This window comes from Epinephelus fuscoguttatus, linkage group LG16, assembly GCF_011397635.1.
Source record: "Epinephelus fuscoguttatus linkage group LG16, E.fuscoguttatus.final_Chr_v1".
Taxonomy (NCBI): domain Eukaryota; kingdom Metazoa; phylum Chordata; class Actinopteri; order Perciformes; family Serranidae; genus Epinephelus; species Epinephelus fuscoguttatus.
Window position 1 is genome coordinate 6,199,796 of NC_064767.1, and position 23,208 is coordinate 6,223,003.

The window sequence follows — 23,208 nt, forward strand, 5'->3', positions numbered from 1 at the left end:
AGCAGGTAAAACACATGTCCTTACACCTTGTCTGTCTGAATTTAAGAAAACCTTAAAATATTAATGATGAACTGTTTAGATTTTGGTGATTTTGGTAGTAGTAGGTCAAAGGTCAAGCTCACTGTGACCTTGTCTCGTTCTCGTGAATGCGAAATCTTAAGAACACCTTTCGGGAACACAGTTAGGGCATTTCTTCAAATTTGGCATTTAACGTTCACTTGGACAACAATGATTCGATTTTGGGGGTCAAGGGTCAAGGTCAGTGTGCTCTTGCATCTGTCTTGTTCTTGTGAACGTGAGTTCTCAGGAAATTTCTTCAAATTTGACACAAACGTCAACTTGGACTGAAGAATAAAATGGTTTGACAAAATTTAACACGGATCAGTCAAAATTGTGACATTTTAAATCCAAAAGGTCAAAGGTCAACTTCACTGTGATGTCACAATGTCCTGCAAAAACGCTTTTTCTGGCCATTACTCAACGTCATACCTCAGGAACAGAAGGGGAGACATTTGGCCGGATACTGAATAGAAGACACTTATCTTGAAACGGTGCTGATTGTATAGATCCTCCTTTTACTAGAATTCTTTTCAGATGTAAGCATGATAACACATGCATTTTTGTCATCTACCTTACTACTGTATACAAATGTGTTACATGTTTAACATGCATGTGTTACAATACAGCTTTTTTTTTTCCAGACTAAGGTCTGATTTTTTGCTTGGGTGGTGTTGCCACTAGAGATGGAAAAGCACCATCAGAACTCTTAAAAATGCTGCCTGTCTGAGTCACTGTTCTGTCACCGTCGTCTGGGTTAAATGGCTTTCTTCTCTGTTTGTGAACTGCTACCCCTCTACAACACCACTTACATCTCAAACACCTGCAACCTGATACAGCTAATAAGCCTTCTTTCTGCACCAGAAAACACGATGTCGTCTTTTTGCTTTTATCCTTTCTTCTCTGGTCCCTGTGCCTCTGGACTTTATTCATGCTCTCAAGGCCAATCAATAATCAGGCAGGCCAGGTCTAGCCTGCCAGAGACCTTCGCTATCAGTTAGCATGGCTGCCTGGCTGGCTTGAAGCCTGGCCGGCTGCCTGTCGGTCTGCCACTCTGGGGGAATGTCATCCATGAAGGACGCCATTACAGGCCTGCCCGCGGGACTGTCACACTCCTACCCCCTCAAACACATCTGCTTATCAGTGCACATGTATGTAGGGAGGAAAGAGAGGAGGAGTCTGCAAAGATGAAGCAGTGACTGAGCGACAGACACAGAGGACGTGAAATATCTGATAATCATAATACAATCCCCGGTGCATTCAGCCATGTAGGCAGTATAACGTCTGCCTTCAGCATCAATGCAACATGTTCCCCACATCAACATGTTTTACTGATGATTGCCTGATCAGTGTTTTGCTGGGAATTGTTAGCTCTGGATAAAATATGAATTCTGCTTAAGCACATTTTGCTGAACTGGCCCTTTCATGGTAATTAATTTAGAAAAGATTGCAATACCAGCAAAGAAAAGCTTCATGTCTTCATTTGGTACAATTTGCAGATGTTCTCTGTTGGCTGGACTTCAAAATTCTTAACATTTTAACCGACCAAGTGCAGTATTTTCAACACTGAGCATATTCAAACATTCATTTATTCAAATTCTCTGTGAAAGCATGCAGAAAGGTTCGCAGTATACGGCTATTTCCTTTGGTTTGTAGCTCAGTTCAACATGGAAATAACAAAATATAACCACACCACAGAGACCATTGTCCAATATAACACAGATAAGTGATTTCCATACTAAACAATAATGGGAAATGGAGTGGAAATGGACATTGGCAAAGAAATGTGTGACAAATATCTGCTCAGAAGTCTATTTCGTTACTAATGCAAACTTAGAGTTTCAATCAAAAATCATTTTTGCTTTTCAAATGGTTTCCAAAATGGATCAGAAGTAAATGGCCGCCTGAAGGAATTGTGAAGGGGCACTGCAAACAGCATAATATTCTGGAAGTGTCTTCTCCTATTTCATTTTTGAAAGGAAATATTTGACTTGCTTGGAGAAGTATTTACTGACCGGATAGCTAGGGACCGATTGTTTGCCAAATTCAGGGCTCTCCGGTAAAAAGTCAGGAGAAAGATTTATTTCTACAGCTAGCAGCTGCCAAGAACCCTACAACAGTGAGGCATCTAAAGAATGATTCTCTGTCACATAGCAATTAGTAAACAGGTCAATATGTTTGAAAGTTGCAGATATTTGTGTTGCATTTGTACTTAAAGTACTATGAAGGTCGACTTTCATTTTCTGTTCTTTCCATTGTGCTCAGCTGACGAGTGGATCTGGGGAAAACAAGTTCCAGAGCTACTGTCATCAAAGCTTTCCACTATCAAGGAAAATGCTTGCTCTGCACTATACCTGACACCCCGGCGCTGCACCATTAACAACTATGAGCATGTTGAAAATAAAAGAATGCAGTCTTCTTACTGTATATACCACAGGTTTCCAGGGGCCCTATAAATGTTTCACAGACCACCACAACCACCATCACCTCTGATTTTTGACACCAGAGCATTGTTAAACAAATAGTTTCAGAATTACCAGGGAGTGCAGTGCTTAATTGAATTAAATGAATGAATAAAGACCTAAGGTATGCATGTAGGGGTTAGATAGAGAAAAAGTCTGCAGGGTGCTGTACCATAGGATATGCTGATGGGACACATTGCCAAATCCACACCAAGGGTATGCATAGCATAAACCCTAATCTTACCACCAGACAATCAGAGATCTCCACCTTCTGATAGTCTGGGGACACTCCTTTCTAAAGTGTGTTTAACACACCGGAGAAAACAGCCGGCAACAAAGCAACGCCTCTTGCATTTTTGAAAAGGACACGCCCTTCTGGAAATGTGCGCTCCCCCTTTTCTCATCTGCAAGGAAACAAACACACAGAGAGCTTGAAAATGGATGCCGAGAGATTTAACTCCGTTTTATCAAACGTGTGCTCAGTCCACAAGATTGTGGAAATGAAGCACTTATAGCGACTTTGTCTAAAACTTTTAACGCAGTCGGACTGTGTTTACGAGCACAAGAGTTCAGCGAGCCACCGAAGGACTGCCCTGCGGATTTCCTATTGGTTCTGCAACGTAGGAAGTTTGTTTAAAACTCTGAAATTGTATCCGCCCATCTAAACACAAAATCAGGGAGAAAGACATCAGTCTTTAGTTAAGCAAAGCGTCTAAAGACTGACTTGTGAGTCTACATAAACCCCCGTCGTCAGTGTCAATTTCCTGCTTTCATCCAAAACACATTTGGCAATCCAAATGGTGGTATGAAAACATAGTTTGGTTTCCACACATGCTGCTTTGAGGCATTAGAAGACAGTGCCAAATTCATTACGTCATCGAGGGGGATCACATACCAGCCAAGGCTGACAGTGTGAGACCTGTTAGGGCTCAGCTCGCAATTTTAGATAGATAGATAGATAGATAGATAGATAGATAGATAGATAGATAGATAGATAGATAGATAGATAGATACTTTATTGTCCCCGAAGGGAAATTTGTCTTGGACTCCATGAGCTGAGACAAGCTGCCGCCATAGTTAAAATTACAGAAGGAGAAGACAGATAAGTTGCACAGTTGCACAACAGAATAACAACAGCGTTGCACATTTGCTCAACAAACACACAGATAAACAAAAGTTGCACGTATGCACAACAATAAATACAATACTACCTATACTGCTCATACACACAGCAATAAATACAATAAATACACATATTACACATTCCCACATGTTCCCACACAAGTGCAGTAAGGGGATAGACCACAGCATCAACATACGTATATTGCACATCTCAAACTGTTACCTTATTTAATATTCTCATAGAGGTAGGGACAAATGAATATTTAAATCTGTTAAGCTTGCAGATGGGGGGCTCTGTATCGTTTGCCAGATGGTAACAGTACACAGATGGCTACTATTGCAGAACACGTTCTCATTTATTAAATACCAACACTCTGTGAGGCCCATCTGCATCTGATAGTGACGTACAGGGCACCCTTTAGCGTATCTTTGTGACGCACAGCTGAAACACATGAGAACATGTGGTTAATGTTGTGAAACGCTCGCGGTAAGGTTGAGGCAACAATACTGCTTGCTTCAGTTTAGACAAAAAGTCATGTTTTGGGTTAAAATTAGGGCTTCCCCCTGAAAGTTGAAGATTTTAATCATCAGTCAGAGACTCCTTGGTTGACTGTGCAGTCTACTTCAAATTCCGCTACAGAGTGAGCTCTCTTGACTTTAACAATACTCTTTGGTGCAATCAGCTGCGGACCAGATGCATCAGCACAAGGGAGGAGAAACTCTACACCTGAAGAAGTGGTGAATTAACAGCTCACAGCTGCTTAATATAATACACTCTTTGGCTTTTGTTTGATATCTAGTGTAAAAAAAAAAAAAATGCTGTTGCACATTTCCGATCCACTGTTAGCACAGTTAGCTTGTTAACTATATCACGAGAATGCCACCATCACACTGAACGTCCTGCTGAGCCCCAAGAATTGTAAACTTAAACTTAAAAAAGAATTGTTGAATGTTCAATTCTAGGTTGGGTACAACCCGGTTTAAAATAATATTTGTTACGTGCATAACATCACGTAAATGTGTCTCATGGGTATCGTCAGTGTGCAGCGACCTAATATAAATTACGTAACGTTATATTAAAACAACACTGACTTTTGGTTTCAAACGGGGCACAAACTGCGGTCTCCTGGATTAAAGTCAGGTTATGTGTGACCCTTACCCTTCTCTCCACGGATGACTTTACATTAGAGTTAGCTGAAAGCCTGGTGTATCTCATAAAGATGCCAGCAGGTGCTTGTTGCGTTGATACAGGGCGTGACACCGCATCAGGATTTGAGGGCCTGGGAATGAGAGCGGGCTGAGGAGACAGGGTTGCACTGTCAGGTCTCCAAATTTGAATTTGTAAATGCTCACATTGAGCCTGTATATTCCCCTGCTGATCTGGATTTACAAAACGGAAGAACAATAATTAAATCATGAATACTGCATCACCTGCCCCCACTGGTGATTGGATTCATCTTGCTGTTGATCTCCTTAGCATATTCAGCTCTTTGAAAGTCCTCTAAAGACTTCAGTGTTACTGTTAGAAGTTCAGAAAGGGCTTGATCTTTTTTTATCATTAAATTATAAAGTGTTACATAAATGGCTGCTGCCTTCGCTTCACTACAACCGAGCGGTGCCTTGATGCAAAGGTGAAAATCAGCAGATTCCTTATTTCTTCCTCATTTTCTTCCTGTAAGCAGAGAGAGGGAGACGAAAGGGGGTAAAGAGAGATTGAAGTGGAGGGTTGTGTTATCCAGCGCGCAATGCTTTATTGATCCTCACTGTGCTCTCCCTCTTTCTCTCTTCACAGTAGGGTGGAGTAAATTGGACTGTTTTCTTCTGCAGTGATTGACGTCTGCCTTCTGTGAGCAATGTTTTCAAACTTGCAGTGATATTTTCAGCAGACTGAAAAGATTTTTTCAGTCGACTTCTGGCATTGCCTCTTAAAAATGACACTATTTGAGCGCGCGCTGCGTCTGAGCTGACAGGTGACGAGTGTTAAGCTAAACAACCTACAGTGCATTGTGACAACTCTGTCAACAAAAAACAAAGGGAGAGGACGACAAATGGCGCTTCTGTCACTTATCGCCAGGACTAACAAAACAGCCCAGCCCAGTCCAAGCATGAAATCATGTCTGGAGGGAAATCCTTTATGTTTGAAAAAAAAAAAATCGAGTTGCAGAGCAAGTGTTAAGAAAGACACAGCAGTGCTTTGTAATTCTGGCCTTTGTTTGAGTGTCTGTGTGTGCAGAGTGTGTGGCACTGCAAGCCAAATGTATCATGTCAGGACATACCACATGGCATTGTTATATTACGAGTTCCCTCTCGCTCTATTATAGGTTTTCACTCTTCCTCTTTCTAGCTGGCAGCTGTTCTGAGGAAGACAATGCATTCTTCAAATTGACTTTAATCTCATTATGTCCTTGTGAATTCATGTGCACTGCAAAGTAAAGCTTTAAAAAGGTTGAACTGAGTTGATGGTTGCATTGTTGCGTGAATGTATGTTATGGTGTAGTTCTGTCATGCTATGCTGACTTTGTAATTTCCGCCTAATGATTGTTACCATGTATGCATAATATGTGCTTATCTCACAGTCAAATTAAATCAAATGACATTGGTGAACTGCATAATTCCGAGCCTATAGTCGGAAAAGTGTTAACGATGGATTATTTATGCATCTGATGATGGCAACTGTAGCATGATTGAGGTTAGCAAGAGAAAAAACAACCTTGTTGTTCTGTGACAGGAGGCAAACTCCAGTCAAATTGTCAGTTTCACACAGTTCTACAAAGCTGGCAACTCGAATTCTGATACCAGAATGAAGGTGGAAATGTCTGGAGCGAGCACAGGCAGCATGACGCACAGACCACACAGACTGCCCCTGTCATTCAGCAGCTCCACTGCACATGTAACACCACGCAGGGAAAAACAAGCCTCATAGTCAAGAATTTCAGTCAAAGCAAATATGGATAGTAATTGTAATGTTTCATTTAATTTTGTACAAAACCTGCTCTTTCCCGTGCACCTCCATGAAGCCTCTGTAAGGATTAGATTGTCTTCCGTTTCCAGAGCAGGTTAGGGCTTCACCATGGAGCTCAAGGTCACCTTAATGGGGATAAACTCTCACTGTCACGAGGCAGGTGACCCTTAACCTCGCCTGTTGAAAGCAGGCACTGAAGCCAGAAAGGAAAAACTGCCAAAGTGTCATTAGCCTCAGCGGCTGTGGTTTTAAATGAAAGATTTTTTGGGTTTTTAAATTGTTGACTTGCTCAAAAGTGATGCCTGATTGTTAGAACAACCATTCCAGCTTCGTCCTCATGTCCAATCTGTCAATAGCCTCATCTAATAAAACCATGTCTCACCGCTGACTCAATTCCTCCCCTTCTCACATGGAAACTAGTCCCCCAACAGCCAATTACTGAGGGTTGTTTAAGTTCCCTGGAGACCTATCAACACCCAGCAACTCCCAATCTAACCCGCCACTCCACACACAGACACACACGCCTCACACTGCTGATTAAGAGATCTGAGGCTGTATTAACTCTCCTCTCTTCGCCCATCTATCCCTCCTAAAACACTGCTTATTATAAATCCATCATTATCTCTTGATTGAGAAATATACACTTCATTCGGATGTCTCTTCCACGCGCCATTAAAGGACAACCTAATACAGTAATCAATATGCTCGTGGTAATAACAGCATTCTGTGAGTACAACTGATTTTTAATCACTGAAGCATAAAGTTCTGGCTCATCACTGCTCATCCCACTATTTTATAAAACACAGTTGAGGATGGGCTAATGAGAGCCCTTAGCAGACTCATTTTTCATTTGTAAGCACAAAAGAAACCATCAGCAGTCTGGCCTGGTATTAATAAGAACATCATCTGTGCTGCAGATCTGATTTCTCCACACGTCTGAAAGCAACACCCCGACCAACTGCATCTCAGGCTTTCAAAACACAGCTGATGGATGACTGCCCATGAACTCTCTGCAATCTCTCCATTTTCAATTATCTTTCTTGTTTTATAAATTATCCTCAACGAGAACAACAATGCCTCCAACGCCATTAATTGCACCGCGGTTCTACTGTTTTTCAACATCAGGTCACTTTAGTATTTCCATATTTCCTCTTAAGCTACTGGCGCTTCACTTATTAATTTCCGTGATAAGATCATCCATTAAGGTATACGCCGAGCAGATTCCCTCAGAAGTGTGTACTGTCCACAATCAGCCATGCATGTTGTGATAAATCGCTGGGAGAAGTCAAGCTCTCCAACAGCACCACTGTGACCACACAGTATTAATCACAGCAGGACAGATTATTACCCGTCCTCCATCCATCTTTTGCTGGTGACATTGCGGGTCTAAACAAACAATAGTGTGTTGGTATTATCCACAACGTGCAGTATGTTATGAGGCAGAGGCAGACGCTCGTTATGGATCCTCGGGTGGAGACTAAGTAGCCTCTGCTGGAAAACTGACTCGCTGTACTTTTTTTTTTTTTTTTTTGTGCTGCAATTTGGGATGATATAATGATTTATTCGCAGAATGGTCGAGTAAAGAGAAAATAATGACGTTTGAGAAGTAATAGGCCGCGAGAAGACAGTGAGATGAATTATCACTGTCACTTAGCCTGATTGTTGGAAAGCGAACGCATTCATGAAAAAAAAAATATTTACGGGTTGATTATGACTAACAAGAGTTTCTTTGTTTGTCCTGCAGCATCTCCAACTGTCCCTCCGCTGCACTCGGAGCATTTCAAACCCTGTCATGAGAAGGACCTGGCCTACTGCCTGAACGGTGGCGAATGCTTTGTCATTGAGACGCTTAGCGGGCCTCACAAGCACTGCAAGTAAGTGACTGACCTGCTGTTTTTATACTGTATTATTCAAATGCCTCCTCTTCCTCTCACCTGCTCTTTACTACATTTATGTTTTCTGTTTCTTCCTGCTCTTGATTATATATTTTTCAACAGTAACATTCAGGGTGTGGCTGAGACTAGTTTGTGATGTGGCTTCCTTGTATCATGCTGCGATGAGACTTTGTTGGATTGTTGGACTGGATGTTGTTTGAATGTGATTACTGAGTTTGAGAAACTTTTTAAAGGCTTACTGCTATTGTGCACGTTTCTGCTGTGAGCTGACACAAGAGTTTTTTATCATGCCACCATGCTGGCAATAGCCATAGCCAGAGGCATTTTGTTTTGGGGTTGTCTGTCCCATTCTGGTGAACAAGATATCTCAAGAATGCCTTTAGGGAATTTCTTCAAATTTGGCACAAACGCCCCCTTGATCTCAATGATGAACTGATTGGATTTTGGTGGTCGATGCTCAGAGTCAATATGACCTCACATCCATCTCATTCTTGTGAATGCAATACCTCCAAAACACCTCAAAGATCAAAGATCAAAGTCCTGTGACCTCACAAAACATGTTTTTGGCCATAACTCAATAATTCTTACACTAATTATGACAAAACTTCACACAAATGCCTCATAGACATTATATATCCAAAAGGTCAAAGGTCAGCTTCACTGTGACATCATAATTGTAAGTGCTATATCGTAGGCAACTGGACTTGCTTGCGTTGCTTGAAGACGTTTCGCCTCTCTTCAGTTCAAAACCTGTGTGGGTGGGAACCCTTGCAGAGTTGTAGTCCTCCCCAGACGACTTCGCACACATTCACCCCTGGTCCCACCTGACCCTAACGACTCACATGGTGGCCAGGTGGGTCAACGACTCACATTGTGACCTTAACGACTCTGAAACTAAGAGCTCACGTGACCCCTACGACTCTGCAAGGGTTCACACCCACACAGGGTTTATCGCCTGCAACTTCGTACCAGTCATTTAGAACTGAAGAAGCTTCTTGGATGAGAGGCGAAACGTCTTCGAGAAACGCAAGCAAGTCCAGTTGCCTACGATATTAGCACTTACGATTACCGTGACCTGGATGACTGAATCTTCACCGACAAGTGACATCATAACATTTCGCATGAAAACACTTCTCTGGCCATTAGTCAGCGTCATATCTCAGGGACAGAAGAGGGGACATTTGGTCTGATACTGAATTGGTGACACTAATCTTGGGTGTCCACCTTGAGACTGTGCTGATTGTATAGATCTTCTTTGCTGCTGTGTGTGTGTGTGTGTGTGTGTGTGTGTGTGTGTGTGTGTGTGTGGAGTATCCACGTTGTCATAAACTGTACGTAGAAGAAACTTGACTGGGGTGCAGAGGCGTACACACTAGGGCGGTAGTTCTAGTTTATTACTTCTGAGAAAAGGGCAAGAGGAAAACTATGTCTTTTTCTTGTGCCTTCTGTTTTTTGGTCATGGGATGTTTGTTAGATCGTGCTGTATAGATCAAGTATTGAACAGATCGAGGACTAACACTCTAGTTTGGAGATTTTTTCCACCAAAAATCTGTCCTTTGAGTTTCAATCATTCATCTCACTCACTGGGTTTAAAGAGTGGCTCTGAAAAGTTTCTAGCTCGTTCCTTCGGGGAGTATGATGTCAATATTGTGCTACAATGGATTTCAATGTTGACCTAGAGTTCTGGCAAAAAAGGCATTATTGAACATATAAAGTTTCAAACCCTGCACAATCCACTTCTCTGCTGTTGATCTGTATGTACAAACGGTCATACACTTTTTCCACCTTTTGCTATTGCCATGCTTTCCGGCAGCTGTGATGGAAGTAGCATATTTAGCAATGTATTAGTCTAGTTAAATAATGTTTGTTTGGATCATACCCAACATATGGATCAACAGCTGAGAGGTGGATTAAACAGAAACATGGAAATGTTTCTGTGGAGATTCTGATGCTTTCTCTTTGCCATGACCCTGCGTCATTGTTAGAATCTCAAGTGCTGTAAAACCAATGTGGCTACAGCTGACGTAGGTAGGTAGGTAGGACGTGTGTTTCACGCATACAGACTTTTGATTGTTTGATGCTTAGATGATTTAAGTGTTCATTTAATTCACTCTTTGTTGTTGGTATATATCTATAAGACCTACACTTCTGAAAACTCTTCTGATATACAGAATGGAAAGATTTTCTGCTGCTCAGTGTTTGTGTGTGTGTGTGTGTGTGTGTGTGTGTGTGTGTGTGTGTGTGTGTGCCTTAGATGTCCCAGATTTGAGAGTAGAGCTCATGGGCACTTAGCCTGTTCAAATGTGGGGCCCTTTTACTAATTAAGTCCCAGAACAACTTCTTCCCAAAATCTAACCGCAGGACTTCCACCCGACCTGTTTTTCAAAGAGCCTGTTTTGCCTCCCCTGAGGTACGAGTATACATCCGTATGCATGCACCAAGCGTGTACAGTGTGTGGATGATGACGGGGGTCAGGCTTTGGCTCAATAATGCAAGTAAGACTCTGAATCAGAAAATATATAGAGAGCTGGACACGAGATGCAGTGATGCATGTGCACGGGAACACACATTATGTCATAATAATGTATACACATGCGCACAAAGGAACCAGAATACTGAGAGAAGTTGAGTTACAGAGGACATGTGTTGATGCATTTACATGAACAGTTGGTATGAAAACGTCTTGCTTGCTGCAGGGCCAGTAGTCTGATTTCTCTCTGATATACAAATTTATTTTGGAACCATACTTGTTTGAAATGCTCTGAAACAGACGCAGACTACATTAGGTACCTACATACAAGTTGGCGTAGTGTAAGGTGTATAGTTTGCCAAGTCATACAGCTTGGGCAGCGCACAGACTCCCTTCGTCAACAGGCTCAAATGACAAATCTGTATAGTTAGAGGGTGTGTAGCTACACAGGCGCTGGAAGTATAATTTGGACTTCAGTGATACAAGATGCTGCTCCTAAGGATTGTTTTTATGTCTGTTGTTGGAACAAGTGACAGTGCAGTGAGTTGACAAGCTCTGTGGTCAAAGAATTAGGTTTCTGCAGCAGAAAACTACCTGCACACAGTTTCTCTGTAATTCTCTTCCCTGATGACGACAGTGGCTTTTGTTAACATAATGTTTAAGGAATCATATTACTGCTGAAAGCCAGCTGGACAACTGGTTCCTTGAGTGAATGCACTCAAAGAGCTATCCACTTCAGCCTGTCTTCTGCAGTTTTCGGTACAATATCCACCGTGTTATCCAGTCAAAAGTCAACTGAAGTCCGCGACACACAGACGTCTGTTTTTCAGCTTTTATTTCAGAAAGCATTGATGGTTGAAAGAGACGAGGGGAAGCGGGATAAGAGAGGCAGAAAACAGACAGAGAGCAGGAGAGAAAGACCGAGGTGTAGGCGGACGAGGAGTCGGCGATGAGAGGAGGGCTGTTGCCCTCCTCCCATGCTGGCTTCCGTTGCCATGACAACATAATCTGTCGACAAGCGTAGCTGCTAAAGAACGAGGGTTTGTGATGTACACTGGGATGGCCTTGAACACACTGTCTGTGCATCTTAATGTGTGTGTTGAAGCACAGAGGAGAGAGAAATGTGCACCGGGTTGATCTCGACTGCTTAATCGTGTGGCAGTGAGCTCTCAAAAGGAAAGATACGGACCATCAAACAATATGGCACTGGCTCTTAATTTGAATAACAGCTGGTATGACCATGAAGTAAAACTATGAAGTGTATTTAGTACTTTGCTTAAAAAATAACATTTAGAGTGTAGAAGGGGTAATATTTTATAGTTTGGAACTCAGGAATTAAACTAAGGTAATGACTCTTTTTGGAATCAAACGCTTTTACATGAATATTTTATGAATGGATATACAGTCTGAAAAAGGCCCTTAAGTGACAAAAGACCAGGAAGTAATTGCTGCATTACTAAAATTCACCATAGAAGAAAAAAAAGAGGATACATTGTGCTTCACTTGGCATGCTGTTAGACATTAATTTATCCTCATTAACAAAAGAATGACAAATTTCACCCCAGGCACAGGATCAATGCATAATCTGATTCAATTTGTGTTTACAACAAATTGAGACAAATCAGGTTGTAAAAGTGTGATCAATCCAGACATTTAATGGGGATGAATTAAGCCGGTTTGTGGCATTATTTGTCACAGAATTAATCATTTTTATTCGCGAGATGAAACTTGATCCTTTTTGCAATGATTTTCTCCAAAGAGTCATAACTCAAGTATCAAGTGCCATTCCCGACCAGTTGTAAAACAAGTGCCGATTGTCCCCCAGAGCGCTGTTTAGTGCTGTCGCTGTGCGATGGTTGTGTTTGTCAACCCACGGGGACGGCTGCAGAGAGGGGAGGGGACGTGACGTGAGTCATACGGCGTGCTCGCTCACTCTGGCACACACACACACACACACACAAAGGCACTTGCATGCATGTGTGCACACACGCCAGTGCTCACTGCTTTGGGCAACATATTCAGGCATTCAATCATTAGTGCTCAGCTAACCAGTAAATTAGTCAGTGTGCTAAGATAATATTTTCAGAACATGGCAAGAGGCCAAGGCATTCAGTTATAAAAGTATGTGATGGTGAATTTGATTAATTACTTTATCAGCTTAGCAGGATTTTCCCAAAAAGAACAAAACCTCTAATGATATTTTTAGTGTAATTACTGGTTTAAATATTGTCTATTTAAGTGTCTTCCCTTTGTGATTATATTTTATACTCTCATTTTTCTCTTAACTTCTCATATTCTGGCTTTTGTGGTGACTCTCTGAGTAACAAATCCACAGTTTCATAATTGTCTCGGTCACTCTGTTGAGCCAGAGGACCTGGGGATTTAGCTCTGCCTCTTCTCCGTGGCCACTGTTTAATTTATTCTGTCTTTGGAGGTGCGATCGATTTGATTTCTGGCCCATTTATTATTTATTTCCGCCTGCTGGTTTGACCAGGCAGAAAGGTTCTCCCTCAGTCTAGTTGGCAACAAGGGCTAGCTAAACCCATCTCATTGCCCTCTGTCGAGAGGCTATTTCAGAGCGATAGAAAGGCAATCTCACCTGGCAGGTGGAGGTAGCGGAGTTTTGAAAGAGATTCCTGCAAAGCTCACGCCAATGAGACCTGGGTCTGGGATACAGACACTCTCCGGAGGGCAGAAACAGATATACAACACACACACTCACACAAACACACCTGGCGTGTGTGTGTGTTGGAAGCTAAGATGTTGGCCCAGACTGTGTTGCAGGTTGTGGAGCTGACCTCTCACCAACTGAGGGGCTTTTCAGAGAGAAATGATAAAATCCTCCTCCGGGTTCAGGGCTAACATTTTTTTAAACATAAATTGTGAAGGAAGGACGGCTGCTGTCGAGCTTGATGTGAGTAATATGGGTAAAAAGCACACCCTGTCGTTGCACACACATCTTGAATTGAATGATAAGCAGTATTTGACTCAAGGATATTTTAGATAGAAATGATAAACAAAAAATTCAGTATTCCTCTTTATTTTGCTCAACAACTTAGCTTCATGAATGAGAGCTTCTAGCAAAGACTTTCAAACAAAAAGCACTGCTATTCTCAATGACGTCATGCGTGCCCTTTGCGTGCCTCTCTCGCCCCTCGCTATTCATCTGCTTTCCTCTTCGTTTACATCATTCACCTGTTTCATCACAGCTTCCTCCCACTGGAGTGATAGGGACTTTTGCCTAGAGCATCACATTTTAGGAAATATTGTCTCCTGGCGACTCAGTTGAAAGGCAATAAAACTCAATGGCAACTTGTTCTCAAAGGAATAGAGAGAGCTCGACCAACATGAAAGAGAGACATAGATATTTAAATAGCAAGAAAAACACACATAACCTTGAGAGAGCTCATTCTCTTATTTCTGTGACAAATAAAAGTGTGAATGGAGGTTATTTGGAAGACGGTAGAAGTAAAACAGTTCTGACAACAAACTCGCTCAAGGAAGAAAAGATCAGATTAATCAAACTGTGACGTCCCAAGAGCTAAAGTACACAAATCTGGAGTGGCTTTAAAAATGTTAATGGTACTGTAAGTGCAAAAAAGTCTGGCTCCTGCATTTGTTTGCTCAAGGTAAAGAACAGGTAAGGAGGGGGAGATTGTGCAGCAGGCAAACCTCTTCATCTGGAGTGTAATCCTCCTCCCTTCACTCACAATCCTCCTCATCCTCCCCTCCTGTCTCCCTGGACTCCAGCCTTTCCTTCCCTGGGCGACCTCAGGCTTTTTCTAAAGCATTCGGCCACGGACCAGCGCCACCAGATTGACTTGGGCCTCACAGGTGCACAGAGTGGCTGCTCCGCCGAATACATAACGTTGCCTTCCACACTCACACACACATACACACACTGGCGAGCCAATTAACAAGAAGCATGCATGAAATTGAAAACATAGCAGCAATAACACACATCTAAGCTGCCAGTAAACAAGGAGATTAAAACGCATATGAAAAAAGAGCAGGCACCTGAAGCATCTGGGAATGAAAGCCTGTACCCCACTGCCACACTAAATAATCCTAAAATTATTATGCATGTGGCGTTGACAATATTCAGCCCAGTCACCAGAAGAAAATTTGGTTATTGTACATCTATGCAAAAAGATATGTTCCATTTGTACGTTTCATATGTATTATGGTGGAGGCGTGTCACTTAGTCGAGAAGCCTACAAAGCTGCTGACTGCTGCACATGCACTGTTCAAGTCCAACAAACAACCAAAGCAGTTGTTCAACGAGTCATTGCTGTTTTTCTAGCAGCTTTCTAGCCACCAAATGTTGGTGTTTTTTCTTGACCCGTCGCTGTGTTTCCAGCGCAGGTTGTGCCATAAAGAGGTTGTTTTTTAGTGCGTTGTTTCTGCATCTTCTCACATCTTTTTTGTAACCAAACGCAGTTGGTTTTTAGCAACCTGTCACTGCATCTTCTTTGGGTTTTTAAGCATCTTATCATGGGTGTTTTTTAGCGATCTGTAACTGCATCTGCCAGCGGGGATAGTGCCATGAAATGTGGTTGTGTTTTTTTACAGAGACATTGTTGCATGTGTCTAGCCAGGAAAGTGCCACCAAAAGTGATCATTTTTTAACAAGACATTCCTGCATTTCCTGCTGTGATAGTGCCACCACAACTGGATCTTTAAGCCAAAAAGTGAACTATAACCAAATGGTTTCTGTTCCTAAACCTAATCACACATTGTCACAGGGTTGTTGAAACATGAATTTTTTAACATATCCCCTACATAATAACTAAGGGGCCGTGTACATGTCCTGTTTTTGCATCCTCAAATTTATGTAGATGCGCAGCAGGCGTGCTCAAATGCCAGAGTGACACCATAGCTGGGTGAACATGTGCACAGTTTTCAAGGCGCGATGGCTGCGCCCTGAGATAATCAGAGGACAACTTTTGGAACGCAGCAGCATGCATGTCACGTGACGAGGAACAACCAATCACAGCCGACAGATATCTTCTCTCTTCTTCAGTAAATATCAGTCTGTGGTAAATATGGAAAAGTTCATCACGTTAGTGCAGAGCTGCCAGAGCTTTACATCTTTCCAATGGATGATAGGCCTACACACTTTTAAACAGCACCTGGACAAAGATCAGCTCTGCTCTCAGGATTTCAGGTAAATAGGCTTTTATATGGTGCTTGTTAAGGTTGCTAAGCAAACTCAGACGCAAGTTTCCACCGTGCTCTTGAAAGCTGGCTCAAAAAAGGCACAAAAGTGGTGCTCGGCACCCGACCTCGCGTTTTCCAGGCGGTTAAAGATGAGGCGTGTGTACAACCCCTTACAAATGTAACATATCCGCGGAAGAAACATATAATGCCAACATGTGATAGGGTTGAAATTTATTTTATTATATATGTAACTTATACAATTTCATAATAATATAATAATAATTTCATTTGTGATTTTAGAAAATGCTGTGCATCTGGTTGAGCAAAAATAGAAAATAAAATATTTGTTACCACTTTTTTTGTGCTGTCTAACCCATGTCGAAAAAAACGTAGACTTAGCCAGCTTAAGCTACATGTCCTTTAACAGGCAAGCCACCAAATCAGTGCTTACTGGGCTGTGAACATAGCACACACTCAAAACCTGTTTAAATTAAAATAAATTAAAAAGATAAATCAAAAAAATAAATATGAGAAGTTCAGTAGTGAGAAAATGTCGCTGTCCAAGGTCCTGAAGTCTCCTCTCTGGGCATTTGGAAGGACATTTGCAGTGACCAACACAAAAACACACACATGTGAGTTTCTGTCACCCCGAGAGACCCACAACATCCCAACAGTGAGCATAACAAGAGTCAAGGAATTCATGGAGGGGTCAGTGCATCCTGTGCATTATTGTTTCTGACAGCAGGGATTTACCTTGACAGGAAAAAGCCTCTGGGATGGGTGTGTCGAATGCTCACTATATAGAAGTGCACGTTTGTGTTTGTGTGTGTGCATGTGTGTTGTAAACAGATCAGTGTAAAGGGGCATTGTTATTACAGGGGAGAAAAAAAGGGATCTCTGTCTGCCTACATTCAGAAAACCATCTGGTTGTGGTTAAAGTGGAAAACACCTATTTTTTCACTCCGCTCTCTTTCTTTCTTCCTGCCCCCACATCCCCCTTCTTCCCCTGCCCTCCCTCTCTGTGTTTTCTCTCTCACTGTATCTCTGTTTCTCCGTCTATCTCTCTCAGCCCTCATCGCCATCTGCGCGATAATAATGGCACACCAGTGGGAGTTCGACTGGTGTCTCTCTGACAGTAATAAACAAGGCTGATGCCGTGGCATGCTTTCGAGGTGGGAGAAAATTAAACAGATAAGAGACCGCATATTGTGGCTAGAAGGCGCCGCTTTCGACAAGTGAATCCTCCAAGACGCCAAGAGGAGCACTCAGCGTGCCTGAGAATGGAAAACAGAAGCTGGGAGGGAGCCAAGGAGGGAGGAAGACAAATATAAACCAGGAAACAGGCGATGAGAAGGCTTTTATTTTTATTTTTTTTGGTGACATGGTGACTGAGGGAAGTTGAGAGTGTGAGCGATGGTGGCCAAACATCAGTATGTCACAGTGTGCCGATTTAATTAGCACACAATGAAGGCTTAATGATCTCTTGGCAGCTCAATCAGGGTGTTATATAAAGAGAAGTCAGTGCAGTACAGAGGGATCAGCCATCATCTTTCTCTTATTTAATCATCCTTATTGTTTTATATTCTTCTTTCTTGCTATCTTGGCTGTATCTAATGCAAATGCAACAGTTGCTCACTGCTCTTGCTTTAAAGCTTCACAAATCAGCATACATTTTTGTATTAACACTGACGCAAATGACTGCTTGAACCCACTGAGAATTAATTATGCAGCTTGAAAGAGCCTTCGGCCTATTTTAGCACATTGTCTTGGTTTCACAGCACATTTGCTGTTTTGGTTCATCTCACTGCTCTCAGTTTTTTCAGCAAAACAGTTCTGATAAACCCAGTGTACACTACCTGCCCGGCACCAACTGTCACAGAGACAAATATAGCAACCAGCTGGTGAAGTAGGCCAAAGTCAGACCCAGGTATTTTCTTTCTTTTTTTTAGTGTTGATGGAAAGCAAACCAGAGCTGAAGGGAGAGCACTGACTGACTACAGTGCTAATCTTGCTATTTTTTGGCTTGATGTTCAAATAGCCAATGTTTCCACCCAGCTCTCGGATTACACACAGCTACAGGTCATTCATTCCCTTAAATATCCAAATCCACACCATGGGGACTCTAATGCATGGGTTGCAACTGAAATATGATCATGGGGACCCTCTGATGCCACCAGCACTGTGCACAAGTGCTGGCTTTAATGCTTAAATGTACATATACTGAGTGTATAGCCGTACGTGCAGGACTGTGTAGCACGCACTAGTTAACAGCTAACAAGTGTGTGATTTCCTGTAATTGTGAGTTTCTCAAGTCGACTTCTCAATGCCATTTCCTCAGCTCTCTAACTTCTTGACTTGTGATTGATTTGTATTGACGTCTTTGTTGGTTTTAATTAGCAAGATTTAACAAGTTTAATTGTGCAATTGCATTAGCTCACTCAGTTTGGTAAACAGCACCGAGTATCCAATTAAGGCCCTTTGGCAAACATGGACATATACAGTTTACGTTTATGTGTGTGTGGAGGAATGCTCAGTCTCCCTCTGACAAACATAACGTTGTAAATATGGTATGCTCATTTGGGACAAGTGTGACTGAATCTGTCAAAGCCGTCGGCAGAATTAATAGTATAAGACTGGAAGCTGTTGTCTGTTGTTGGAGTCTGTGCTGTTATGTAGGTGTGACAACACACATGGTATAATTCTGACAGAAAGTGACAGGAAATGGAGAATCGGGATTTGAACAGCGGGCGATCATCTTTGGAAGCTTAAAATAATTGTCAAATGCAAAGCTGTTATGAATAATAGTACTTCGACTAATTGCGATCATTAATCACGGTGATGTTTTCCTGTGAATAACCCTCACAGCCTGTGGCAGTTGGACCCTGACGACGCCAACTGCAGGCTTTTTTTTTTTTTTTTTTTTTTAAAGACTGTTTGATAAAGAATATCCCAAAGCAGTCAGATAAAACACAGTGTTTTAATATTTTTAATTATTCATCTTATGACTGTTCTAGTTTTCATGAGTTCACATCAGAGATTGCATTAATGCTCAGCAGTGAAATAACTTTTGCAAACACCAAAAGTGTCATCAAAGACAAAAAACACACTTTTTGCATTAAAATAAAAAAGGTGGATGCAACTAGCAAACAAGCAGTATTATATAAGCTGACATGTGTTGTATTGAGAGAAGCCTTAGATGACTAACAGTGCACTTCAGCATCATTTTTTTCCCTTACTTTTTCCGTGTTCAGGGCCGGACCTAGCACAATTGGTGCCCTAGGCAAGCTTCCCCTTGACCACCAACCCCCCTAGCCCCACCCCAAAGTTTTGCTAATGCGGTGATAAACATTTAATTTTAAATTCCTCACAATTGTATTTTATTTTATTTCAGCCATATTTAACCAGGTAAGATCCACGTCTCCCTTGTTAAACAGATCGACGATCTGTTTAACAAGGGAGACGTGGCCAAGACAGCAGCACACAAAAAGTTACAGCCACACAATATGAAATATAAAAGATATAGAGTAACATGTAGAAATATTAGAACACCTTCGCACAATGACAAGAACCAATTGATTCATTCATCCGTGTACATATGAGAACTTTAAAGACAGGCAGAGAGACCAGTTCACATAAGTCCCTTGTTATTTTGTTGTGTAAAAACTTTTATTGTGAAGCAGCAAAATAAGGAAACAGGAAACAGTAAAATAAAGCAGATAAAACAGGGACGAAAGAGAGAAACTAAACTTCACACCACAGAGATTCAGTTCAAAGCTACAAATGTACCTTCTCGGACACTGCTTGCCGTGGCATGGCATGTTTACAGTAACAAAGGAAACGCATATCTGTGCGGCATGTTTTGACTCTGCTGCCAAAAGTGGTGATGGAAAAACCCTAAAAGGTGAAATGCACTGCCAAGACGAAAGGTTGTGTCTACTACAGTCATTTTTTAAAATTATTTTTTAACCAACTGTGTCAATCTGCCATATAAGTAAGTGTACATGTTGTGAAGTAAAGAAATGACAGCAGTCATTTCTCATCAGCAGTGTCTGAGTCAGATAATATCACCAAGTTAGCAGTGTTGCAGGTTGAGTAGCTGATGGCCAAATTAGCAACAGTAAATAGATCTATTATACTCATGAGCACTTAATAATTTCCTTGGGAACGAATTAACACCTTAACACACACTTTCCCTTTTAAGATTTGAAGTTAAATCATCTTAATCCACACAGTCAGCAGCATTATTCATTCTGTAAAAAGAAGCTATTACTGTGAGTAAAATATTTTAACCCAAGAATACATCTTTTCACGGCTGCACCATTCTATCAAATGGAAATATTCTAGATATCTTGTGAATGCATCATGTGTAGCTGCTCAGTGTGAGTCTTGGCTGACCTGCTGCCAGTTCGGTCGAGTTTTTTATAGTGCCAAGAGAAAAAGAAGAAATGAAAATCTAAGTTTCTACCCAAATATATGAATATAAAGAGAGTTTACACACTGTCCAGGACTATTTTCCAGGAGTCTAAAACAGTGAAATAAGATGTTGTAAATATCATTTCACTTCCTGCTAAGCTTTTGAAGTGAGTGACAGCCAGGATGTATTTCATTACATAAATCAGTGATACAAATCAGTGAGCTGTGATACGGGAGTACATTTATATTCCAACACCCACACGGTCAGCTCATCTTTAGGAGGCTTATAATACATTCGGTCATGTGTATAAGCATTTTGTAGGTGCGCTTGGAGGCATTATATACATGCACACACAGATTTAAAATGTTTGACAGCTCCGCCAAACGTGTCAGTGATGCCCCGAGGAAAGGGGAGGGAGAGTCATGACCTCATGGTGAGAGACAAAAGCAAGAGGCAGGGAAAGAGAGAAGGCAAGAGACAGAGATGGGGTGATAGGGAGTGTTTGGCACATCAAAGGTTGGGGGATATTCCAGCATAGTTTTCTATAATGATGCACAAATGCACACAAACAGTACAGTAACAATACTCAGCGGTGGAGCAGAGGAGAGCAAGCTGAGGAGATAGTGAGAGGACAAGGGGGAAGAGAGGAGTGAGGAAGTAGACATACAGTAATTTGGTGGTGTTCCTAATCAAGGCATCCCTTTCAAGTCAGCAGGTTTGATGTGTTAATGGGATGCAAATGTATGCAAATGAACCCTCCTTTTCCCTCCAAAACTCTGACTGAGTTTGCATTGCCCCCTCCTGCAGGATGGAGAACTCTGAATAAATACAAAAAGAGAGCACAGAGAAGTACTATTGATTTTTTTTTTTTTTTTTTTTAGGAGGGGAAAAAAATGAGGGAAAGTTATAAGCTGGCCGCGAAGATACTGTAATTTTCCACACCTACCTTGGGGAATCTTTCCCCAGCGACGAAACTCTGGCACAGCGGTGAATTTCAGCATGCATGAGAGGGAAAATGAATGTGACAGTAAAAAGAGGAAGACGCAGAGTAAAATATATATTTACATGAAGGATTGCTGAGAAAAGAAGAAACAGGAAAAGAGGGCCAGAGATTGAAAGAGACAGAGAGGGAGAATAGAAAAGAGAGAATAACTGAAGACAAGCTGCGTCTGCAATATTAAGCAGGCCTGGAGTTCCTGTGCTACCTGGGAGCTATACCAGCCCACTGATGTATGTTTCCACTGTAGTGCACTTCACTCTGAAATGGCAGCGGTGCCCTGAGCCCAGACATGTCTGTCTCCCACTCTGACTAACAAGAAGCAGTGCTCCGTCGGTGTGTTTCCAGAAGAGCAGGGCTTGATCACACACACCTAAGCACACGTGTAGCACATGTATCCTACAGTGAGGCACCCACACATGGATGTTTCACGAACGTAACAAGGGTTCACGCACAATCCCCACATACAGCAGCTCCCTCGTGCACCTCCTCCTCTCTTAAGTGTTCATGAATATTTCATGCTTTTCTCATTTCAAAATCTGGTCAAGGTGACTGTCACGCTGCTGACACTAACACTAATGGCCATTTTGACATCTTCAACTAGAGGCTCTGTAATTGTCCTATTAGGCTGTCTTTTTCTAATTACTGGCCTGTTGAAATGCTGTTGCTCCATGGACACTGGTGTCTTTCAGTTTACTGTAACTCCATAGTTTTTTGGGTTGTTTTTTTTTAAGTCTTTCAATCCCATTTGTTGTAACTGCAATTTCATTTTCAATATGGAGCACTCTTGAAATACTTGTTTGTGACTAAAAGTGAAACATGAGCAAACTCCTGTGAAAGATGGCGACATATGGTTGAAAGCTTCAGGAAAAGCGACTATTCCCAAGGTCAAGAATGAACAGTTCTGCAGTTTATAAATTAAGACAGATTATCCAATCCACTTTATCCGTAGGTAAAACTAACATTAAGTGCACCTGTGATGTGGGTTATAAACCCTCATTGCCAGCACATTCTCACTCCCAACTTGTCAAACACATCAGTGTGGTCTGTGGCCTTATGTATCAAGCTATGATGCTCACATCATTCCTGGACTCTTGGGGATGGAATGTAAATTTCTGCTTATTACATGAATACAGTCTCTTTTTAAAATAAGCTTAAACCAATGCATGCTTACTTTATTTTTAGGCTTATTCAATAAAAGAACTTTTGGTTTAAAGAAAAGATCCATGTACCAACCCGGTCTCACTCCAAGGTCATTGAAAACAGGCACTTGGTCAGTGACTTCTGGCATCAGACACCGCCAAAAAAAGCTGTCCTCTCACGTTGACATGATACAGGAGGAAATGCAGTGGGACAACAACAAAAGTAATGGCGGCTGAAGTCCGAGGAGGGCAGGCGGAAGGGGTGGTGGATGGGTCCAGCAACTACCAACTTTCACCTGGGAGGCCAGTGTTCGCTTCCCATTAAGCCAAACCATGTTCTTTTTTTACTAATCCCAACTATGTGCGTGTGTCGTCTAAATGCTATCACGTGAGTTTGCTGTTGAAGGAAAAAAATAACATCAGTGGTCATGTTCATGGTGTAGTAGCAGCATAGTATGTTTATTTTGAAAGAGACTGTATGCAAACTGTACATTTCCTGTGAAAACAGAAGTGTATTTTGAAAACAG

At 41.8% G+C, this 23,208-nt stretch overlaps 1 protein-coding gene across 1 annotated transcript in view; it reads left to right on the forward strand.

The window, feature by feature from the left end:
- The window catches only part of LOC125903352 (pro-neuregulin-3, membrane-bound isoform), a 551,607-nt gene that overhangs the window by 313,666 nt on the left and 214,733 nt on the right, over nucleotides 1–23,208 (forward strand). Inside the window, exon 2 of the mRNA XM_049600226.1 lies at nucleotides 8,348–8,477. Within this exon, the coding sequence (XP_049456183.1) occupies nucleotides 8,348–8,477 (130 nt within the window). The remainder of the gene's footprint in view (nucleotides 1–8,347; nucleotides 8,478–23,208) is intronic.